This window comes from Pseudorca crassidens, chromosome 2 (assembly GCF_039906515.1).
Source record: "Pseudorca crassidens isolate mPseCra1 chromosome 2, mPseCra1.hap1, whole genome shotgun sequence".
NCBI lineage: Eukaryota > Metazoa > Chordata > Mammalia > Artiodactyla > Delphinidae > Pseudorca > Pseudorca crassidens.
Window position 1 is genome coordinate 133917314 of NC_090297.1, and position 24454 is coordinate 133941767.

At 35.4% G+C, this 24454-nt stretch overlaps 1 protein-coding gene across 2 annotated transcripts in view; it reads left to right on the forward strand.

The window, feature by feature from the left end:
* Positions 1-24454, forward strand: part of RALGPS2 (Ral GEF with PH domain and SH3 binding motif 2) — a 163122-nt gene that overhangs the window by 117388 nt on the left and 21280 nt on the right. For both annotated transcript variants that reach the window (XM_067728755.1, XM_067728756.1), the window contains exons 9-14: positions 4813-4950; positions 6036-6126; positions 9986-10053; positions 11462-11597; positions 12392-12543; positions 22162-22216. In XM_067728755.1, coding sequence (XP_067584856.1) covers positions 4813-4950; positions 6036-6126; positions 9986-10053; positions 11462-11597; positions 12392-12543; positions 22162-22216 — 640 coding nt within the window. The remainder of the gene's footprint in view (positions 1-4812; positions 4951-6035; positions 6127-9985; positions 10054-11461; positions 11598-12391; positions 12544-22161; positions 22217-24454) is intronic.

A 24454-nucleotide genomic window follows, 5' to 3' on the forward strand; every position in this document is an offset into this window, starting at 1 on the left:
TGTTCTAAGAGGCAGTCCCCTAAATAATATAATACCCTTTATAGCCTAGAAGAATTTCTAAACGTTGAGTCGCCAGTTCAGAAGTTTTTAAAGTTGTAAGAAACCTGATGTTGTAATATGTTATATCTTACTGTGTAATGTTTCTGAGATAAAACTGTTCATTTTTTAAATTCTAATGTTATATAATTAAATTCTGATGTTATATAATGTCACTGCCTCCCATTCTGCAGCATGACTCCTCTTGCCTGAATACGGTTATTCTTATTAGTTGATGCTGTGATTTAAAAGCAAACATAACCCTGGCCTGAGTGGGAGAAAAAAGAGAATTCTGACTCCCCGCTGGCTATGGGAACTTAGACAAGTCACTTTACCTACCTCTGGCCCAGTTCTTCTGCTATGAAATTAGGGTGCTGGAGAGGGAATTAGTAATTGTTGAGTACCAACTATGCTTTTATATTTCATTAAATCAAGAATGTTGATTAACTCAGTGGCTGAGGAGACACAGATTTAGACATTTTAAGTAATTTGGCTTAGGACTTCCATACTAAGCGGTAAGAACTGGGATTTGAATCTCTCTCCAAAGCATTCGGCCACACTCTCTCTCATTGGATCATATAATTGCTGATTGCTGCTTCTAGATAAAACCTGTGCGTTTCTACTTTCTATGCATACCGTTGTGCTTTCCCCTCTTCGTTGCCTTACCTTGTGCTACGTTCTCTTTCTCAGGCCCTACCATCAACTGTTTGTTGATCAACATCCTTTATTTAAAGTCAGCTTACAATAGTTTCTACTTATTTCACAGAACTAATTATTTCTTAAATTCCTATGACATACATAGGTATAGCAGGGGTTCCATACTCTAAGGCCTGCAAATGCTCACAACAAGAATGAAGCAGGTAATGTATATAAGTGAAGTAAACCAGAAGTAAGAGAGCAGAAGAAAATAGGGTTATGACAAACTGGCATCCTTAATGGCTCGTATAATGGTATCTACACCCTTCTCAGCTATACCTCATTGTTGCCAGATCTCCCCCCCGCCCTTTTTTCTTTTTTTTAAGGAAAAGAGGGTCATATGTAGATATGTCTTATGGTATTTCCTGATTTTAAAAACATTGGGACAGCTTCTAGCCTCTGATTTATATTATATAATATATTACTTGATCATTCAGTGATCATATTGTATTCACTAATAGCTTAATCTGGAAAAATACGAGATAGTAAGCTCCTCCTGAGCTCTTTGCTTGAGCTATTTAAAGCAGTTAATAATATCACTAACCAAGGTTGGAAAGTGGAATGGCAGGTGTTTAGGGACAAATAATGGTTAATTTGGCATGTTAAATTGAAAATGAAAGTCAGGAGGTGTGTTCTATACAGAGGTTTGGAAAGTCATCGGCAATTAGGTGACAGTTGAAGCCTCAGAAGTAAGATAATCCAGAAAAAGTACATGCAGAGTGAAAAGATTAGTGACAGAACCATGGGGAATACCAATTCCAGGGAACATGAGGAAAAAGAAGAATGGTGGGAGGGTGGACGCGAGGAAGGTTCAAGCCAGTAAAGACCAAGAAACAAAGGGAATAGTATAAATACTGCAGAGAGACTGAGCAGAAGGGAGGAGACCAAGAGAGATGTCTAAAGATTTAGTAATGAGGAGATCATGTATGCCTTTGCCAGAATAAGTTTCAGCAACGAGATAGATGTGGATTTCAGATCATCTACAAGTGTTAGCATGTGTGGATCAGTAGAAACTTATGTACTGTCAGTGGGAGTATGAATTGATATAGCTTTAAAAACAACGTGGCGCTGTCTTGTAAAGTTGAACATTATAATGTAAGACATACATGTATGTATATATCTGTATAGATCTCTGCTAGAGAAATTCTTGTACATGCGCACCAGGAGACATTTACAAGAATGTCTGTAGCAACAAGGAGGGAGGGGGCAAGTAACTCAAAACTCTTATCAAATAAAATGAATAAGTAAATTGTGATATAGTTACATATTAGTTTATTCTCAATTTAAGGAATTACAGCTGTACCTAACATGAGTAAGTCTTAGAAACAAAATAGTAAGGCAAAGCAATCACAGACCATATTTTTAAAAATTGATATAACAACCACTTTAAAATCACTTACTGTGTACCCATTCTAACTTTACTGATATTATTTAATTTAATCACACATATATAAAGTATGATTTTTTAAAGCTCAAAAATAAGCGAAAGTAAAATAATACATTGTGCAGGAATACAGACAGGTGCCTCAAAAAATAAACAAGGGAATAATCTTAAAATTCGGAATAGTTGGTTACCTCTAGACAGGAGGCAGGGAGATAACATAGGGAAAGAGCATGTAGATGATGCAGCAGTACTGAGGTTGTAGTTCTTAAGTTGACCGGTATTTATTACATTGTTTGATAACAACCAATATTATGTGTTAAACTGTTATTTTTTAAAAGGTAAAATTATGCTTCTCATACAAAATGAATACATGTCAAATGTTTTGTTTAAATCATTAAATATATAAGGGAATCAGGAAGCTATTACAGCCACTTCAAGGGAGAATTCAAAGTATCACACATACATGCAGGCAGTCAGGAATGCTGAAATGAATTTACAGATAGTTGCAAAACTGGTCAACATCCACGGGGCAATCATCAGTTACATCCCACTGGACATAATTCATTGGTATTTTTATGGACAAGAATTTGTATTTTATAAGTTTTCAACAACTTACAGAGTTGTAAAATAGCTCAGGCCAAAAGGAGGCACTGAAGAGAGGATATACCTAGTAATCATTTTTGCCTATTCCAAAGTCTGTCACAATTTTCCTGACCCAAGTAAACTATTATATGTACCAAATATTACATAAAAATAGAATGAAGGATAAAAAAGGTAAGTGTACTAATCTGTGTTTCTCTTTCAATGTGTTTTTTGAAAGAGGGAGGGGCAAGGGTTCTATCTTGAGGAGAGGATCAGATTTAAAGGAAGGGTGGCTTTGATTTTGTTTTCTTAAATAGAGGAGATTTAAATGTGTGCATTGGCTTTGGGAAAGGAGCCATTGGAGGGTGAGTGATAGTGAAGGCAACAGTGGACATTCTAGAGGAGGCAGTAGCGATTATGTTCAAATTCGCAGGTTAGATTTGGAGAGAGGAAGGGGATTCTCCTTCCTCTAAGATGGGAGGAAAAGGAAGGGAGCCAGGCTATAGATTTATTTGAAGTCATAAAAAATGAAGTTGAGAATCTCTAAAGAAAAAGAAGTATTTATGATAGGTGGCTTAAAGAATACGGTTAAGATTTACTGAATGGAATAGGAATGATACTAGGATGAATAAAAGTATTGCCATGCCAGCCTTTTACATTGTGTTAAGCTCCAATTGTCTGAAAATCCTGGTCAGGATCTTCATTTTTTTAGAGTGCAAGATAGAGCAACCGCCTGAATGAGTTTATAGTCTTGAGCAGATAAGATATAAAGACAAAAGATTTTCAATAAGAAGATTATAAAGTCTTAAAAATGATCAAGTGAATAGTATAGATACTGTATGAGTTTGTAACAGAGTGTAATAAAAAATAAAATAAAAAAAAAACTTGGGGTACAAGTGTATACTCTGAGATCCAGCTCTGTCACTAACAGTTTACAGGGCATTAGCCACTTCCTTAATATCTGTGGACCTTAGAGTATTCACCTATAAAAAGAGGGGTTTAGACTAGACAGTTTCTAAATTCCTTTCTTGGAATCTGTGAAAAAACTAAAGAACAGTTGACAATGACCTGGATATAAGATATGATTTAAATGGGCAGAGTTGAGGCTAGGTCTCATTTAAGATGGAAGAAGTGGCATGAAAAAAAACATAGGGCTTATTTGGAAGGCAGTGGGTACATCATTTTAGTTGCATTTACTCAGAGTTCATGAATGGGCAGTAATGAGGAGAAAGTAGGAAAGTGTATTTTTCTCTCCAGCTGTAGTTGTCTTTTACACTTTACCTGTGCATAGTAAACTCTCAGGAAATATTTTTTATAGATGTGACCTTGCATATCCAGAACTAGTACAACCAAATTATTTGGGGGTATATGTTCTTTTTGTTGGTACAGAGAAAGGGCAAGGTTAACTTCAATTTGTAGTCACATGAACTGTTTCAAAGACACAGCTGTTAATCTTTGAAACAAGATGTTTCTGCCAGAATGAGACAATTTTCAAAGTAATTAAGACTCAAGTGACAGTTATCAACTCAAGGCAAGGGGGTATAGAACTAATATTAAGTAACTACCCCATGGCCAGGTAGTGGTTAGGCTGGCTAACTTAAAACTTCAGGCTAGGGCTTCTCTGGTGGCGCAGTGGTTGAGAGTCCGCCTGCCGATGCAGGGGACACGGGTTTGTGCCCCGGTCCGGGAGGATCCCACATGCCACGGAGCGGCTGGGCCCGTGAGCCATGGCCGCTGAGCCTGTGCGTCCGGAGCCTGTGCTCCACAACGGGAGAGGCCACAACAGTGAGGGGCCCGCGTACCGCAAAAAAGAGCCAGTTCAGGAGCTCAGTTTCTTTCCATTAAGACCCATAGGTAGGTAGGTACTGGAGTTTCTAACTCCAGCCTCAAGCCGTATTTTAAAATGGTATCATAAGAGGACATTTACAGAAAACATACTTGCATGTCTGACCCCAACTCCACAGAAATCTAGGCCTCAGTGGTCATGTTTTAACAAGGCTGCAGTGTATTAATAATGATACATTCTAAATATGGCATATACTGAAATACAGCTATAAACTATACTCTTCCAAACTATAAGTAGGAAAACACTCATTTATCTAATTTCATTTCAGGTATCTACCTGTCAGATTTAACATACATTGATTCAGCATACCCATCAACTGGCAGCATTCTAGAAAATGAGCAAAGATCAAATTTGATGAATAACATCCTTAGAATAATTTCTGATTTACAGCAGTCCTGTGAATATGGTGAGTTTCTGATAATGGTATGATTCATTTACACAGGCCACTTTTCACACAACAGGGAACATCATCCTAATATAAAGGAAAATAATGATTGTATCATTTCACTGTTTAACATTTAGCATCTTGTTTAAGATCTTGCTTTTAAGGAATTGAAGTATTTCATATTTAAAATGCTAAGTTTTATCTTTTGCTTTTCTGTTATTTTGTAGCAACTTTGCTAACATAATTTTCACAATTATTTTCTATTCTCTTCATCTCATTTGATCTCCCCGATCTATTATGTAAATAGTTCTTTTATTTAGTTAGGGAGGGAGCTGAGACCCTTGATCCTAGTTAACAGTTGACTAGCTTTCTTGAGTCCTATGTTGAGTAAAAATAACCAATTTTTGTGAAAGATGTATTTTATGGAAACACATTTATAGAAAGAGCTTTTGCAAACCCAAATGATTAGAAAAAAAATGTTTTAATGTTTTAAAATGTTTGGATGCTTTCAGTTTGATAGGGAATAAAGATAGACTATTATAGCTATATAATTTTTATGGTGTTTAAAAACCGTGAGTTTACATTATCTGAAAGCTGTATCAAATAATCTCTTGTTTTATACTTTTCTCAATTTTTTTTAACATAACATCAAATTGTAATGTTAAATTAATCATATTTGAAATTTCTAAGTAGGGAAGAAAAAACTACTTTACAGATGTGAGCCAGGCTTCTTTAAAAATAAAAAACCTAAAGAGCCTTACATCTTGTATTTAGATGAGGTTTGAATATAAATCACAATGATGTCTCTGATTTTTTTCCATGAAGTTTCTCAAGTACGTGGGACTTTGTAAATGGGGCTATTGGGGTTTTTTTTCTTCTTCTTCTTCTTTTTTAATCTATACAGACAATATACAACTGTAGTTTTCTAAATTACCTCCAGTTTTACATTAAATAACATTTACCTCAGTAACGTCCTTCTAGAGTTCATTTAAATTTCGGTGCCATGTGGCCTTAATTTACCTTTAAATATATTTTTCTCAGCTTAACTTTAAAAATTCTGCCTAAGATGTACTTTATCAGATAATTATTTATCACATTTTGCCTAGATATCCCCATGTTGCCTCACGTCCAAAAATACCTGAACTCCGTTCAGTATATAGAAGAACTACAAAAGTTTGTGGAAGATGATAATTACAAGTAGGTTGGATCTTCAGAAGTGGTTTGTATAACTTTGTCCTGTCCTCCACCCTTTCATCACCGTGTATTTAAACATCGAAATCCTACATCTTATCGTGCATATGCCTAATCCAGTTGTACATTTACAATGGTAAAGGTTATTTACATGTATTTCTCTTTAATCACTTGATGTGATTGAGCCAATATACAAGTACCTCCTCTGTTCTTCCAATGAAAAAGCATTTCATGTTTCTCAAGTTGTTGAGAGCTGATGTTTGGTAGTTCTAGTTTTAAATTTTTTCCTTTCTCTCTAAATTCAAGCATTAAATCTTTATGGAAATTTATCTTTGAATAGGCTGAAAAATTAATGAAACAGTCTGTGAATAGAAAAATTACTCCTTTTTTAATGGTAATTTTTAACACAATTTTGAACTCGTTTTCAGTTGTTTTTGTGTATTGAAAGAATATTGAACCTTCTGGACTCTGGGTTAGAGACATATTTGTTCAGTATAGCACCACACTTGCCCTTTTTTCTACTCAAGCAAATCCTTCTTCATTAAAGATTTTTAAACTTACTTTTAAGACAGCTGATATCCATTTCCTTTTCCTTAACCATCCACAGTCCTGCCCAAGGGAGGAAGGATTTTTAAAATCATTAACCCTTTTTTATTTTTCAGTGGTGTGCTATACATCATGACTGCCAGGTTTTTTTCCCAAAAGATAGGAGGATAAAGAGCTTATTTCTCTTGAGACTTGTCATCTTCCTTGTAGCTTCATTTGTTAATTTCAAAATTTTGTGCTGTTCCCAAGCTTTCAAATTTAACTTGGTGTCTTCCACAAATATTTTTTCCAGTAAAAGGTTATACTTTAAAATTTTATCGAAGTGAAAGACGGTTATTTTTCAGTATTAATGCATTATATAAAATTTTTCTTATGCCATATGATAGTGATGATCAACTTCCTTGTTCCCTAAGTTTCACTAATTTTTAAAGAATTCTGCAGTACAGAATTAGTACCAATAAAAGACTAGAAATTCTGGAAAACAACTAGCAATAACTTTTCTTCTAATATTAAATATATTAAGAAGCTCTGTATTTATACTTAAATGTATCTAAACCTTTATTAATGTTTGAAAACACCTTTATTGCCACCTTCTCCACCATACCATATTATTACCACTTTATATTTCTATATCAATTTTTATTTTACAGAATATTTTCTCAGGGTAATTCATTTGAAAATGTATGAAGTCAGTGGATCGGCTTTTTAAGGTTGGAGTTGTTTCACAGATCTGATGTTGGCCTAGCTTGTAAGCTTCTTGAGTTTGATGGTCTGTGTCATATTTATCACTATTTCTTCCATCTCTCTAATTACTGACATAGCACAAAACACTCATGTTTTGTCCAATTATGTACAGAAGATTATCTTAAAACTCAAAATATGAGTAAGTACTTATTAAAATTTCTATATCCGGCTCAAGAAACTTAATGGATTTAAAAGAAGTTAAAGTTTATTCAGTAGAAATGAAGTCTAAGAAATTGTTGCATAATTATAGAGGATGGTGAATTTTAACTCTAAAAGGATAGAGTTGGCCAGTTAAGCCATTAAGTAGTTTTAGCTGTCTATAACCTGACATATTATAAGATAGCTTCATTTTGGTAGGAAAGCGGATGCTATTATACTGATTTTTGTTTTCATGAGTAGCTAGAACTCGAGCAGCCTTCTCATTATATTCATTAACAAATATTTATTCAGCTTTTGGTATTGACGAGTTATTGTGCTAGCTGCTGGGATTACAAAAGTAAGATCTTGTTCTTGCCCTTAAGAAGCTCAGTCTAATGCAAAATACATCCACAAAACAAATAATTACGAAACAATTCAAACAGTACTATACTAGAGATGTGCCCAGGATGCTATGGGAACATAGATGAGAGGAGACCTAACTCAGCTTTAAGTGGGAAAAGTGAAGAGAAAAGAAACATGAACAGCTTGAGGTGACATTATTACCTGAGGCTGCATCTGAACCGGTGAGTAGGAGTTAGCTCCACGTGAAGAGTTAAGAAAGGTGTTCCAGGGTATGGAAATGATCAAAGGAATAGGGTGGGAAACTTTGTTTGCTTGGGGAACTACAAGTCTCTTGGTGGTGTTGGAGCATCATATGGGGAACTGAAGAAGATAGTGTTTTCCTAAAGATACAGTTGTATTGCATGAACCTACCGATTAAATGTGTTGAAAATCAGAGCATTTTAACATAAGAGCCATTAAGGTGATAAGTTAGAAAAAAAAATGGTTTTTTATGATGAAAGATTTAAATAAAAATGATACTTCATTTATCCATAGGCCTCTGTTTTCGGCAACTTCATCTATATAGGCAGCCAATATCAATATTACAAATTACATGTATATGTTTTAATTGGGGTGAAAATCTTTCAAAGTTATTTCATTTTAATACTGAGCATACTATCTTTTCTCAGTGAATCAGCATCACTGTTATATATAGTGTTTTGATGATGATACAGGCAACTGACACTGACTAGCCTTCACTGCTGTGCTGTTTAAATGCTTCGGCTTTTATACTGCTCTTGGTTATCAGCTGATATTGATAGCAATGTGATTCTCCCAGAGCCTTCTTTCTGTCCCTTTCTATTTTGGTTCTGTGTTAGGAAATTGTACTTGTTTTGTTTACTTCTTTGTCTTCCACCTACTAAACTGTGAGCTTCAGAAGGGAGGAGACACCATGTCTGCCTTAGTCTCCATTATATTCCAGTGCTGAGAGCACAGTGCCCGACACAAAACAGGTGTTCAGTGAATGAATGCAGCACAGTCTGGCGCCCAAATAATTAAAGTCAACGACTCTGTAAAAAGAAAAAGAGCAGAGAGTTCTGGTTAATCAAACATCTGTTCAATACGTGCATTTTACATGGTCAAATAATTGGAATACAATTATATATAATTTCTTCTTTAGGATATCAAAGAAATACAAGTTAAGAACCTGTAATAGATTTATCATTATAATATCATGTATGATATCATTTGTATTGCGCGGTTTCATTGTCTAATTCCAGTTGGTGAACGCTAAAAAATAAAAAGTCTTTATTAATTTCCAGACAAATGCTTAATAATAATACAGAGTACACCAAAGTGTATTTCATGGACTACATCAAAATAGTTTCTACAACTGCTTTAGTATCCTATTTCCTGAAACAGTTTCCACTGATAGGAATTATAATCTCTTTTTGCCATGGAACTCAAAACTGATATTTTATCCTAAATGGAACTTAAGTACCAACTAACAAACTTTGACTTAGGAAAGGGATTTATCCTGGACTTTGTAAATAACCTTTTTATTTGTGTAGATAGATCTTTCTTTTGATAAGTTGAGTTGGTTGTTTTTTTTGGATGGTTACTTTTAAATAAGGTGTTTTTTAAATTTTCAGTGTTACAGAGGCCATTAGCCCACCCAGTAAAGATTCTAGAAAGAATTTGCATAATATATTTAATAATATATGTGAAAGTTACTGAATTTAATTGTCAAGTATCAATATAACCTCAAGTTAAATCACCTTTTAGTCATTCATCAAATATCTTTAAATGTGTTGAATTGTTTGGCAACATTGGGGTCGTTTGGGGAGATTTCTCTGATTTTAAATATGAGTTTTTGATGTTTTTTTCCCTCCCTAATATATCCTGGAATCACCGTAAGATCGGCTTTATATGAAAGAGAAAGGAGACTTAATTAAAGATTGCTCTTGAAGAAAAATATATAGCTGAGATTATTTTATGAAAATGTTTTAAGGTTTTTGGTAGAAAATACATGATTTTAATATTATTTTGTCAAATATTAATCATTTTATGTGCTTTGTTTCTTTTTGAAATTCAGGCTTTCATTAAAGATAGAACCAGGGACAAGCACACCACGTTCTGCTGCTTCCAGGGAGGATTTAGTAGGTTAGTGCAGCTTTCTCTCATTACCGAGTAATAAACCAGATAACCTAATAAGAAAGAATACACTCCAAAGTGAATAACACTTAGCACATTTTATTCTGCATGCACAATTTTCTTTTTGGTATTAAAATATGTCCGTTTTTCTGTTGGTTTTCTTGTTTAATCAAAAACTCCTTACTTGTAGTTTGTACAAATAAATACAAATAAATTTATAAATAAATATGCCAACTAATCAAGAAAAATAGATATAACCAACAGAAAATAATAAGTGTTTATGAATATCGACTCTTTTTTTTAGTTAAGAATACACTGTCCTAGGCAACAAGGCTTGATTACATTAGAAATTACTGTGGTCTGAGTGGGAAATTCTAATTTGAATAATTATAAGAGTCAATTTTAGTGGCTTAATTTTTTTTTTTAATTTCACTCTAATACTGGACCAAGTACTGAAAGTATTAAAAAGTAGTGTTAGTCCCTTAATTTTTATCTGTTGCATTACAATGGGGATTTATATGTATACCACACATAATCAAAAATATAAAATTGAAGAGAATTATTTATTTTTTAAGAATTCATAAGTAATAACCTTTTTTAAAATTCTAAAACAGACCTTGGCACTAAGCTTTATATTATTGTATATTCTAAAAATATTTGGAGACCCATCTAATGAGCTATGAAGGAAGTGAGGGAACAAAGCCATGACAGTGTCTCAGGGGAAGAGTACTCCAAGCAGAGGAAATCATTTCAGTCTAAATCTGTTTAAGTTTGCTTTTCTTTCCAGTCTTAAAGTGATACTTTGCAAATCTGTACATTTTTGAGTTCCACTTTTTTAATTCCCATAAGCTTGAACAGTGTCAATATAGATTTAAATTCTAACTTGAATGCTTGACCTACCTACCCCTACACATTTTTTATCTAAGAAGAAGCTGAAACTAAGAGTGAAGAAGTAATGTGTAAAATTAAATGAGCACTGAACTAGGATTCAGAAGACCTGAGTGTTTAGTCCAGGTTTCATCTGTGATATGAAATCCTTACCCCTTCTCTTCTAATTCTGCTGCTTCTTCTGTAAATGGGGAGGATATTTATACTGGCTACTTAGTGCAAGTAAAATAGATAGAAATTAATGGATATTGTATGTATTGAGGTTTGTGTTTTAGGATTCAGAAAATAAATATTTCTCTTGTTCAGTCTATTAAATAGAATTAATATTAAAATTTAAACCACACTTTATATTTCATATCAAAGGATTACAAATAAAACAATTTTTTTAAACCATGTAACAATTTCTTTCCCTCTCCCTCTCCCTCTCCCTCTCCCTCTCCCTGTGTGTGTGTGTCTATGTCTGTGTCTGTGTCTGTGTCTGTGTCTATGTCTGTGTGTCTCTCTCTCTCTTTTTTAATTTAACCCTTAGGTCCTGAAGTAGGAGCATCTCCACAAAGTGGAAGAAAAAGTGTGGCAGCTGAAGGAGCCTTGCTACCACAGACACCACCATCCCCTCGGAACCTGATTCCACATGGACATAGGAAGTGCCATAGCTTGGGTTATAAGTCAGCATTTTTAATTTTATCTTTCAAATTTTTGTGTTTTTTTTTAAGTTGGCTTTCTTTTCTATTTATTTTACTAGTTGGACAGAAAATAGTGTCCTTGCATAGTTTTATTTGTGTAACAGTAGTCTTTTTCTGATTTAGTAAAATATCTTGTTTGCATAAAGGCATTTATTTCTTCCTTTACCTTAATTTGGAAATGAGCTTTTTCCAACAGTGCCTTCACATCTGGGGGAGAGAAATGAACATTACAGATCATCATCATAAATAAAATCAGGAAAGCAATATACCATTTTCCTTTTAAATTATCATAAGTATCAAGAGTGATCACTTACCTTAACCCGAATAAGTCACTGTAAATGAAGCCTATAAAAATTGTTCTTTTTATTCCTAAATATAAAGAAAGGGAAACTGATTTTTTGTTTAGCTTTGCAAGATTGTTTTCTCAAAATGGAGCCCAAGGTTCACCTTTGTCATGATTTTTGTGAAAATTTAATAGCTATTTTCCAAAAGTGAATGTGAAAACAATTTTTAATGTACCCAAGAATCAAGATAAAATTAAAGTATTCTCTGTTACATAGGAAGATATGGCCTAGTTTCCTAAAAAGCTTTCCCTAAACTGTTAGTTTGAGGCTCTCATGATAAAATCTGTGTGTTCATTAGTATGAGAGTTCGGAAGTAAGTTCAGGATAGCAGGTAAATCTTTTATATCCTGAATCTTTATATAAGAGTATCTTTTATATCCTGAATTAGTAACAGTAATAAAAGATATGAAAAATATTTCTCTTTGTTTCCAGTTTCATTCATAAAATGAACACAGCAGAGTTTAAGAGTGCAACGTTCCCAAATGCAGGGCCAAGACATCTATTAGATGATAGCGTCATGGAGCCCCATGCACCATCTCGAGGCCAAGCTGAAAGCTCTACTCTTTCTAGTGGAATATCAATAGGTGAGAAATAATTCTCTGAGAGGATTCCAACTTAATGAAAAATAAGATTTTTAATAAAACTCAGCTGGGAATGAGTAATTAACCCTACTACAAGTAGAAAAAAATTGATAAAAGCTAAGTAGCAAAGTAGATAATGAGATGATACTACTAGTAGCTACTGAAGTTAATAATTCGTAATTGTTTGAAAAGTGCTTGATGGTTTGACTTCAAAGGGGGAGGCATTTGAGGAATGGTGAGAAGAGAACATGTGCTGATTGAATTGGTTACTGCATGTAGTTGGAATGTGGGAATGAGGAAAAGGGCAGATCAAGTATGACTCTCGGTTTCTTAGATTAAGCAACTAGTTAGATGGTGGTGCTGTTACCAAGGCAGAGAACACTAGAAGAGCAGCCATTTGTAAATGTCGAGGTATTTGTGAAGGATGACTAGGTTTGGGGAATTAAGAATTATGTTTTGGACATGTTTGGTCCATATTGAGTTGTCAGGTAGGTAATTGAATGTATGAATCTGGCGCTTAATGGGGTGAGGTCAGGTTTGTAGATACACGTATGAGAATTAGCATATTTATAGTATTTCAAGCCATGAGACTGGATGAGGTCACCTAGGGAGAGAATGTAAATAAATAAGAAAGACATTCTAACATTTGGAAGTGTGATTTAAAAAAAAAAAATTGCTTCTTTTAATGGTGGGCCATCAAAGGAAACGTCAAAGGAAAAAAACAGTGTGGTATCACAAAAGCCCAGTAGAGGAGGTGTCTCTGAAGGGCAGGAAGTGTTGAATGTATCAATATAAAGTGCACAGAAGAGAAGTAAGGTGAGAATGGGAGTTGATCACTGGATTTGGCAAGATCAAAGTCACTGGGTGCCTCAGATGGTGGGGGGTGGAGCACCAGCAATGTCGAAGACGCATCAGCCAGGGTGAGCGTGATGATGACGTAGCTTTCAAGAGTGGGTTCCTTGGTTTGAATGTCTGAAAAGCTTGTGGCAGGTTTTCAACAGGTGCAAGTATTGAAAGATCTGATTCTCAAGTACAACCCTTCAGTGATCCCAAAGGGTAACAACACTCCCAGAGCCACTGCAAGATTTACTTGATGTTACAAAGAAAAAGAAACAATTTTCTCTAACATGTCCTGACTTTTATTTAGCCTCCTCCAAAGCATCGACAGTCTGCAGTCAGAACCCAGTTCATTGCACTGACATTCTTCGGATGTTCTCTCAGAAGGTTCAGTTTAGCCTGAGGTCTCACTGCCACAAATGTGGTCGCCCCCCCCATTCAGGCACCGGAAGCACCATAAAGCAGTTGTCGTTGTCAACATCGTTATCATACTAGGGTTACCAAGAGAGAAGAACCGGGGTTTTGGGGCTTGGTGCTCCGGCTGGGTGTCGGGCCTGAGCCTTGGAGGTGGGAGAGCCAAGTCCAGGACGTTGGACCACCAGAGACCTCCAGGCCCCATGTAATATTAATTGGCAAGAGCTCTCCTAGAGATCTCTAGCTCAACCCTAAGACCCAACTCCACCCAACAGCCAGCAAGCTCCAGTACTGGAGGCCCCACGCCAAACAACTATCAAGACAGGAACACAACCACACGCATTAGCAGACAGGCTGCCTAAAGTCATGCTAAGTTCACAGACACCCCAAAACACACCACCGGACTCAGCCCTGCCCACCAGAGGGACAAGATCTAGCCCCACCCACCAGAACACAGGCACCAGTCCCCCCAGCCAGGAAGCCTACACAGGCCCCTGAACCAACCTAACCCACTGGGGGCAGACACCAGAAATAAGAAGAAAAATGAACCTGCAGGCAGCAAAAAGGAGACCCCAAACACAATAAGCTAAACAAAATGAGAAGACAGAGAAATATGCAGCAGATGAAGGAGCAAGGTAAAAACCCACCATCCCAAACAAATGAAGAGGAAATAGGCAGTCTACCTGAAAACGAATTCAGAGTGATGATCGTAAAAATGATCCAAAATCTCGGAAATACAATGGAGAAAATACAAGAAATGTTTAACGAGGACCTAGAAGAACTAAAGAGCAGACAAACAGTGATGAACAACACAATAAATGAAATTAAAGATACTCTAGAAGGAATCAGTGCAGAATAACTGAGACAGAAAAACGGATAAGTGACCTGGAAGATAGAATAGTGGAAATAACTGCCACAGAGCAGAATAAAGAAAAAAGAAGGAAAAGAATTGAGGACAGTCCCAGAGACCTCTGGGACAACATTAAACGCACCAACATTCAAATGATAGGGGTCCCAGAAGAAGAGAAAAACAAAGGGTCTGAGAAAATATTTGAAGAGATTGTCCAAAACTTCCCAAACATGGGAAGGGAAATAGTCAAGTCCAGGAAGCTCAGAGAGTCCCATACAGGAAAAACCCAAGGAGAAACATGCCGAGACACATATTAATCAAACTATCAAAAATTAAATACAAAGAAAAAATACTAAAAGCAGCAAGGGAAAAGCAACAAACAACATACAAAAGAATTCCCATATGGTTAACAGCTGATCTTTCAGCAGAAACTCTGCAAGCCAGAAGGGAGTGGCAGGACCTATTTAAAGTGATGAAGGAGGAAAACCTACAACCAAGATTAGTCTACCCAGCAAGAATCTCATTCAGATTCGACAGAGAAATTAAAACCTTTACAGACAAGCAAAAGCTAAGAGAATTCAGCACCACCAAACCAGCTTTACAACAAATGCTAAAGGAACTTCTCTGGGCAGGAAACACAAGAGAAGGAACAGACCAATAAAAATGAAAGCAAAACAGTTAAGAAAATGGTGATATGAACATACATACATATCGATAATTATGTAATAGGAACATACATACATATCGATAATTACCTTAAATGTGAATGGATTAAATGCTCCAACCAAAAGACACAGGCTTGCTGATTGGATACAAAAATAAGATCCATATATATGCTGTCAACAAGAGACCCACTTCAGACCTAAGGACACATACAGACTGAAAGTGAGGGGTTGGAGAAAGATATTCCATGCAAATGGAAATCAAAAGAAAGCTGGAGTAGCAATTCTCATATCAGACAAAATAGAGTTTAAAATAAAAACTATTACAAGAGACAAAGAAGGACACTACATAATGATCAAGGGATCCATCCAAGAAGATAATGTAACAATTGTAAATATTTATGCACCCAACATAGGAGCACCTCAATACATAAGGCAAATGCTAACAGCCATAAAAGGGGAAATTGACAGTTACAATCACAGTAGGGGACTTTAACACCCTGCTTACACCAATGCACAGCTCATCCAAAATGAAAATAAATAAGGAAACAAGCTTTAAATGACACAGTAGACCAGATGGACTTAATTGATATTTATAGGACAGTCCATCCAAAAATAATAGAATACACTTTCTTCTAAAGTGCTCATGGAACATTCTCCAGAATAGATCATATCTTGGGTCACAAATCAAGCCTCGGTAAATTTAAGAAAATTGAAATCATATCAACTATCTTTTCCACCCCCAGTGCTATGAGACTAGATAGCAGGAAAAAAAACTAAATTACAGGAAAAAAACTAAAAAGTACAAACCCATGGAGGCTAAACAATACACTACTAAATAACCAAGAGATCACTGAAGAAATCAAAGAGGAAATCAAAAAATACCTAGAAACAAATGACAATGAAAACACGACAACCCAAAACCTATGGGATACAGCAAAAGCAGTTCTAAGAGGGAAGTTTATAGCTGTACAATCCTACCTCAAGAAACAAGAAAAATCTCAAATAAACAACCTAACCTTACATCTAAAGCAATTAGAGAAAGAAGAATAAAAGAACCCCGAAGTTAGCAGAAGGAAAGAAATCATAAAGGTCAGATCAGAAGTAAATGAAAAAGAAACAAAGAAAACAATAGCAAAGATCAATAAAACTAAAAGCTGGTTCTTTAAGAAGATAAAAGTGATAAGCCATTAGCCAGACTCATCAGGAAAAAGGAGAAGACATAAATCAACAGAATTAGAAATGAAAAAGGAAAAGTAACAACTGACACTGCAGAAATGCAAAGGATCATGACAGAGTACTACAGACAGCTATATGCCAATAAAATGGATAACCTGGAAGAAATGGACAAATTCTTAGAAAAGTACAACCCTCCAAGACTGAACCAGGAAGAAATAGAAAATATGAACAGACCAATCACAAGCACTGAAATTGAAACTGTGATTAAAAGTCTTCCAACAAACAAAAGCCCAGGACAGGTGGCTTCACAGGTGAATTCTATCAAACATTTAGAGAAGAGCTAACACCTGTCCTTCTCAAACTCTTCCAAAATATAGCACAGGGAGGAACACTCCCAAACTCATTCTATGAGGCCACCATCACCCTGATACCAAAACCAGACAAAGATGTCACAAAAAAAGAAAACTACAGGCCAGTATCACTGATGAACATAGGTGCAAAAATCCTCAACGAAATACTAGCAAACAGAATCCAACAGCACATTTAAAGGATCATACACCATGATCAAGTGGCGTTTTTCCCAGGAATGCAAGCATTCTTTAATATATGCAAATCAGTCAATGTGATACACCATATTAACAAACTGAAGGATAAAAACCATATGATAATCTCAATAGATGCAGAAAAAGCTTTTGACAAAATTCAACACCAATTTATGATAAAAACTCTCCAGAAATTGGGCATAGAGGGAACCTACCTCAATGTAATAAAGGCCATATATGACAAACCCACAGCCAACATCATTCTCGGTGGTGAAAAACTGAAACCATTTCCTCTAAGATCAGGAACAAGACAAGGGTGCCCACTCTCTCCACTGTTATTCAACTGAGTTTTCAAAGCTTTAGCCACGGCAATCAGAGAAGAAAAAGAAATAAAAGGAATCCAAATCGGAAAAAAAGAAGTAAAGCTGTCACTGTTTGCAGATGACATGATACTATACACAGAGAATCCTAAAGATACCACCAGAAAACTACTAGAGCTAATCAATGAATTTGGTTAAGTAGCAGGATACAAAAGTAATGCACAGAAATCTCCTGTATTCCTATACACTAACAACAAAAAATCAGAAAGAAAAATTAAGGAAACACTCCCATTTACCATTGGAACAAAAAGAATAAAGTACCTAGGAATAAACTGACCTAAGGAGAGAAAAGACCTGTATGCAGAAAACTGTAAGACACTGATGAAAGAAGTCAAAGGCGATACAAACAGATGGAGAGATGCACCATGTTCTTGGATTGGAAGAATCAACATTGTGAAAATGACTCTACTACCCAAAGCAATCTACAGATTCAATGCAATCTTTATCAAACTACCAATGGGGGCCTTCCCTGGTGGCGCAGTGGTTGAGAGTCCGCCTGCCGATGCAGGGGACACGGGTTCGTGACCTGGTCCGGGAAGATCCCACATGCCACGGAGAGGCTGGGCCCGTGAGCCATGGCCACTGAGCCTGCGTGTCCGGAGCCTGTGCTCCGCGACGGGAGAGGCCAGAACAGTGAGAGGCCCACGTACCGCTAAAAAAAAAAAAAAAAAAATCTGTTTAGCAATCAAACTACCAATGGCATTTTTCACAGAACTAGAACAAAAAATTTTACAATTCGTATGGAGACAAAAAAGACCCCAAATAGCCAAAGCAATCTTGAGAAAGAAAAACGGAGCTGGAGGAATCAGCCTCCCTCACTTCAGACTATACTACAAAACTACAGTAATCAAGACAGTATGGTACTGGCACAAAAACAGAAATATAGATCAATGGAACAGGATAGAAAGCCCAGAGATAGAAAACCCACACACCTATGGTCACCTTATCTTTGACAAAGGAAGCAAGAATATACAGTGGAGAAAAGACAGCCTCTTCAATAAGTAGTGCTGGGAAAACTGGACAGCTACATGTAAAAGAATGAATTTAGAACACTTCCTAACACCATACACAAAAATAAACTCAAAAAGGATTAAAGACCTAAATCTAAGGCCAGACACTACAAAACTCTTAGAGGAAAACAGAGGCAGAACACTCTGTGACATAAATCACAGCAAGATCCTTTTTGACCCACCTCCTAGAGTAATGGAAAAAGAAACAAAAGTAAACAAATGGGTCCTAATGAAACTTAAAAGCTTTTGCACAGCGAAGGAAACCATAAACTAGACAAAAAGACAACCCTCAGAGTGGGAGAAAATATTTTCAAACAAAGCAACTGACAGGATTAATCTCCAAAATATACGAGTAGCTCATGCAGCTCAATAACAAAAAAACAAACAACCCAATCCAAAAATGGGCAGAAGAGCTAAATAGACATTTCTCCAAAGAAGATACACAGAGTGCCAACCAACACATGAAAGAATGCTCAACATCATTAATCATTAGAGAAATAACAAATCAAAACTACAATGAGATATCATCTCACACCGGTCAGAATGGCCATCATCAAAAAATCTAGAAACAAATGCTGGAGGGAACCCTCTTGCACTGTTGGTAAGAATGTAAACTGATGAGCCACTATGGAGAACAGTATGGAGGTTCCTTAAAAAACTAAAAATAGAGCTACCATATGACCCAGCAATCCCACTACTGGGCATATACCTGGAGAAAGCTGTAATTCAGGAGGAGACATGTCGCACAATGTTCACTGCAGCATTAATTACAATAAATAGCCAGGACATGGAAGCAACCTAAATGTCCATCAACAGATGAATGGATAAAGAAGATGTGGCACATATGTACAATGGAATATTACTCAGCCATAAAAAGAAACGAAATTGAGTTATTTGTAGTGAGGTGGATGGATGGACCTAGAGTCTGTCATACAGAGTGAAGTAAGTCAGAAAGAGAAAAACAAATATCGTATGCTAACGCGTATATATGGAATCTAAAAGAAAAAAAAATGATTCTGAGGAACCTAGTGGCAGGACAGGAATGAAGACGCACGCAGACGTAGAGAATGGATTTGAGGACACGGGGCCGGGGGAGAAGCTGGGACAAAGTGAGAGAGTGGCATTGACATATATACAGTACCAAATGTAAAATAGATAGCTAGTGGGAAACAGCTGCATAGCACAGGGAGATCAGCTAGGTGCTTTTACCACCTAGAGGGGTGGGATAGGGAGGGTGGGAGGAAGACGCAAGAGGGAGGGGATATTGGGGTATATGTATACATATAGCTGATTCTCTTTGTTATACAGCAGAAACTAACACTACATTGTAAAGCAATTATGCTCCAATAAAGATGTAAAAGAAACAAAAAAAAGTCACTTGGTGACCTTGACAAGATTTGCTTTATAGAGTAGTATGGGCAAAGCTTGGAGATTGGAGAATGAGAGGTAAGGAAATAGGGATAGCTATTATGGAGTGGGAGCAGAAAATTGGGACTGGAAAAGGATGTGAGATTAAGAGAGGAATTTGTTTGGTTTTACTTCCTAAACTTTTATTTATTTTCTGAACCTTCTAGATGAGCATTATTTCTTTGGATGTTTGGAGTTAGGAAATCTCCATACAGTGTTATTTTTATTTTTAAAAGCAATAATGGAGGAAAATGTCTTCTTCTGTGATTAATTGCCAGGTTTCTCAAAGGCTAAGCCTATTATAATTAATACGATCATTTCAATATTGATGAACAGTCAATAGAAAGAAATGTAGGAGTTCATTTTCTTGAACATGTTGACTTCCTTTAACGCTTGAGAGTTTCAAACCCTGAAAGTGAAATTGCTTTGGAGCTGGAATGCTCCATTCAGCAGTTTTATTCCAATATTCCCCTTTTTATAAATACAAATGATTAAATGATGACAAAATTTACAAAACAGAAGACAAGTTGGCCTCTTGAAGTACATCTCTGTTAATACTGTGAATTGCCTATATGTAAATATCAACCTCAATCTGAAAAAATGATACACAGAATAATTTTGCAAAAAAGAGAGGAAGAACCTTTTTCCAATTAAAAATGTGTTACACTTATGGAATTTAGCCTGTCACTTTAAGCCAAAAATAGTAATTTTAAAAATTACAGCTCTCAATTCAGTACAGAATATTTGGCTTTTCTGTAATACTTATCATAAGTATTATAATGATTATTATTCTCTATTTGTGGCTTTTACTTTCCATAGATGTTCTTTTTGTTACCACAAGATAGTTATTTCATTCCATTAGAGTTAGTGTCTTAGTTTAGAGACCTGTCTTTTAGAATAAGAAGAGGCTAATTCAATTTTTGCCTTTGTATTTATTGTTTAATTATTCCAAGGCTAAGGAGATAAGCAGTAGAGATTGTTACATCTTTGTTTATAAATTTAAAACATTAGACATAGGCATTACCTTCCAGGGTGTTTGCTTTAAAACATTCTGAAAAGAAAGTCTATAACCATAGATGGTAATTGTTAATACACACACGCAATTCATAATCACAAAAAGGTTTTTTCCTCAGCTGTAACTTTTACATACAATATTAATATATCCCTTGGAGGCTTTGAGAAAGTACTCTGGAGAAATTAACCAGTGCTTGGGACTATGGCCTCTAACGTTTTTTAACATGGTATATATGTCCTAGGTAACCTAAAGTAGTCTTGCCCAGATAAAGGAGGTGTATCCACTCTGAACTTCATGCTTCTGGAAGAAACTTTTATTTTCTACAAATAAGTCATACTAACTATGCTTAAATTTTCAGTCTTTATCACATAATTCTACATCAAAAGATAACCTACAAGACCCCACGGCCAGCAACAGATTACTTCCAGTTTCTTATCTGAACCACACAACCAGAAAATTACTTCAGTGACTGTTACTCAGTTCTTCAAAGAATGGGACATAACTCATGCCATTCTAAATGCATGGAAGAGGTGTTATTCCATCACATATAATGGGTTCCTTGTAGTAGTCAAGTTTGAGCCTCTCACAGAACCCTGGTTGTGAAAGTCTGATAGACGATTCAACTTGATACATAAGGGACGTATTAATTATTGATTTTATTGAGAGCCAGTATTATCTTTAAAATAACTTTTAAATCAACCTAAGCTGTTTTAGACTCTCCAAATTCTTTCCCCTCAGATTAAGCTAATTTAAAACTTTCTATTTTAACTGATATTCTGGGTCTCTTAAGAGAAACTTTTACATTGTTATGGCACCTTTTTTTTTTTTTTTTCCTGAATTTAAGGATTCTGTCCTCTTCTGCCTTGTCCCCAAAGGCAAAAATTGAACGTCATTAAGCTTTTTTATCCTTAGGGTAGTAATGGGTTTTTAAAAAAGTACAAAGGGAAGTAGTATACCATGAACCTGTAAGAAATGCATAATTATATTGGTCTTAAATTATGGCAAACCTAATAAGGAAAAATTTTGTGCTTATGTACATTCTCTGGTGGTAGGAAAAGTGTTTACTAATGAATTTAAGCCATAACTATACATGCAAAAATGTTTTATGCTATTTTGTTATTTTGGGTAGTCTTGTCAACTCTATTCTAATGTATTGCAAAATAAATCAAGCACATGATTATTAGAATGAAGAATTGATATGTGGATGTTCACCCACAAATAATGTGACTGTCATTTTATAAGCACCGTTAGAGTATTTATTTTTAAAAGACAACATCCAAACCCTAATTACGATGTTTAAAAAATAAGATAACTTTTGATTTTAGGTAGCAGTGATGGCTCTGAACTAAGTGAAGAGACTTCATGGCCTGCTTTTGAAAGGTAAGAAAAATTGCCCATTTAAACTATTTTGAGTTTATTTTGTCTGTCTTAAAGTATATGATAATGTGAATTTAAAGACATAATATTTATCACATATCTCCAAGGGAGTATTTTAGGCTTCCTGCTGGTGGCAAAAAAAAAAAAAGTTAATATTTAAGCCTGGAATTTAGTGTTATCTAGTAAAGACATGTTTATTTGGAGGCTTGACACATATATTTGAATTTTAGTACATTTTAAATTGTAACTTAAAAATAATAATAACCAATCACAGCATACCTACATATGTGTACAAAAAAATTATTTCCTTAAATTATGGTTCATTTAAGTAATTTTAAGGCATTTAGTGGAGTGGTCAGCTTCATTCATTCTCAGTTAATTTGTCAAGAGCAAAATGACTTAGTAAATTTTAAATTATACTGTAAGTAAAGCAGCTAAAAGTTTAAATTTAAATTGTCATTAATTCAAAGTTTGCACAAAGCACACAGATTTGTACTGAAATAATGTAAGTCATGTTCTGTTTTCTTTTCCTTGATGCTTTAAGCTGTAAGATCTGTCATCTGCTTGTGGCAAATACGCCATATTGATCTTCCAAAATAAGATTTTTCTAAAAACGTAGTCAAACAGTGTAAATAATTGTTATTTTAAAAATATCCATTAGAATTTTACTGTCTTTGACCATTTCCATTCTGCCATTGTCATATTAAGATACTTGAATCATGAGCAAAATAATTGCTCCCTTTTGTATATAAACTAAGCAATCTAAGTTTCTAAGCAACAAGATTAGATTGAATTTTGAATGTCATGTTAAAATTGATGAAGTTGAATATATTCAGTTACCTAACTCCCTGTCCGTCACTTTTTAATAGAAAACAATTATACTAACTATATATTTGAAATTGAACTATACATACTTGAATTGGTAAATTTCATGATGTAACTGGAAAATTAGATCCTTGTTCTTGAAACTTAATAAAGATTTCTCACCATTATGTGATTAAGATTTTACTTGCAAATCTAATATTTCAAACTACTTTTGAACCTTTCTACTCTAATTGTCAGTGTTCCTAAGTTTTGTTCTCTTTGTTTTGGGGGATTTTTAACAATTTGTTTTTACATATTATTTCTCTTTCAACTCTTTCAATCTCTTTATTTGGGTTTGCCTGAAACAGGAAAAACACAAGAGTTGCCTCTGGCTTGCTGTCTGTACAAATTGTCTTATTAGTTCTTTCCCTCTAGTAAGAACATAATATCATCAGATGTTGATTTCAGAGTGTACTGTATTTAAGTAAGAAACATTGATGAACAGAATTGTTCCTCAAATCGCATGAGTTATGAGCGAGTAACCAGAATGGTGTTGTGTTAAATAATCTGTTCTTATCCCAGCAGGTTACTTATGAAGATGGTATTTAACAGTATTAACCTTCACATCTCAAAACAGTATTTTTCTTTTGACAGAAGTTTTGCTTTGCAGATATTTGCAGCCAAAAGCATGTACTGTGCTTGTGCCAAGTTTAAATCAGTGGCTCTTGGGACATTTTGAGAGCAAATTAATGCTGCCCAGCAAGACTCAGACATGAAATATTAAAAAGTGAATAAAGAACTAGGATTTAAAATGCTACCTGTGGATAGTGAACTTCGAAAATAGACATCAAATATGTTGCCCCTTAAGTTGCTAAAATAATACTTTCTGTTTTAAATATCATTTATCAACAGTGCTACTTTTGGCTTTTCCTAGGCAAAGAAGTAACAGTGTTTCTACGTGTGTGTGTGTGTGTGTGTGTGTGTGTGTGTGTGTGTGTATTTCCTTTGTTAAGTATCACATGCCATTTTGGATGAATATTAACTCATACCATTTTTATCATTTATTGGCTTTATCATGTATTCATTTTAATTGATGTGGAAATAGAAGACTGCCTTATTTATTACTCAGTTCATCTCTTTTGGTAGTTTTCTTGGATTTTATATAAAAGAAAGGAAAATAAGGTGTTTAAGCCACATTACTTTTTTTTTTTTTTTTTTTTTTTTTTTTTTTTTTTTTTTTTGCGGTATGCGGGCCTCTCACTGTTGTGGCCTCTCCCGTTGCGGAGCACAGGCTCCGGACGCGCAGGCTCAACGGCCATGGCTCACAGGCCTAGCCGCTCCGCGGCATGTGGGATCCTCCCGGACCGGGGCACGAACCCGTGTCCCCTGCATCAGCAGGTGGACTCTCAACCACTGTGCCACCAGGGAAGCCCTAAG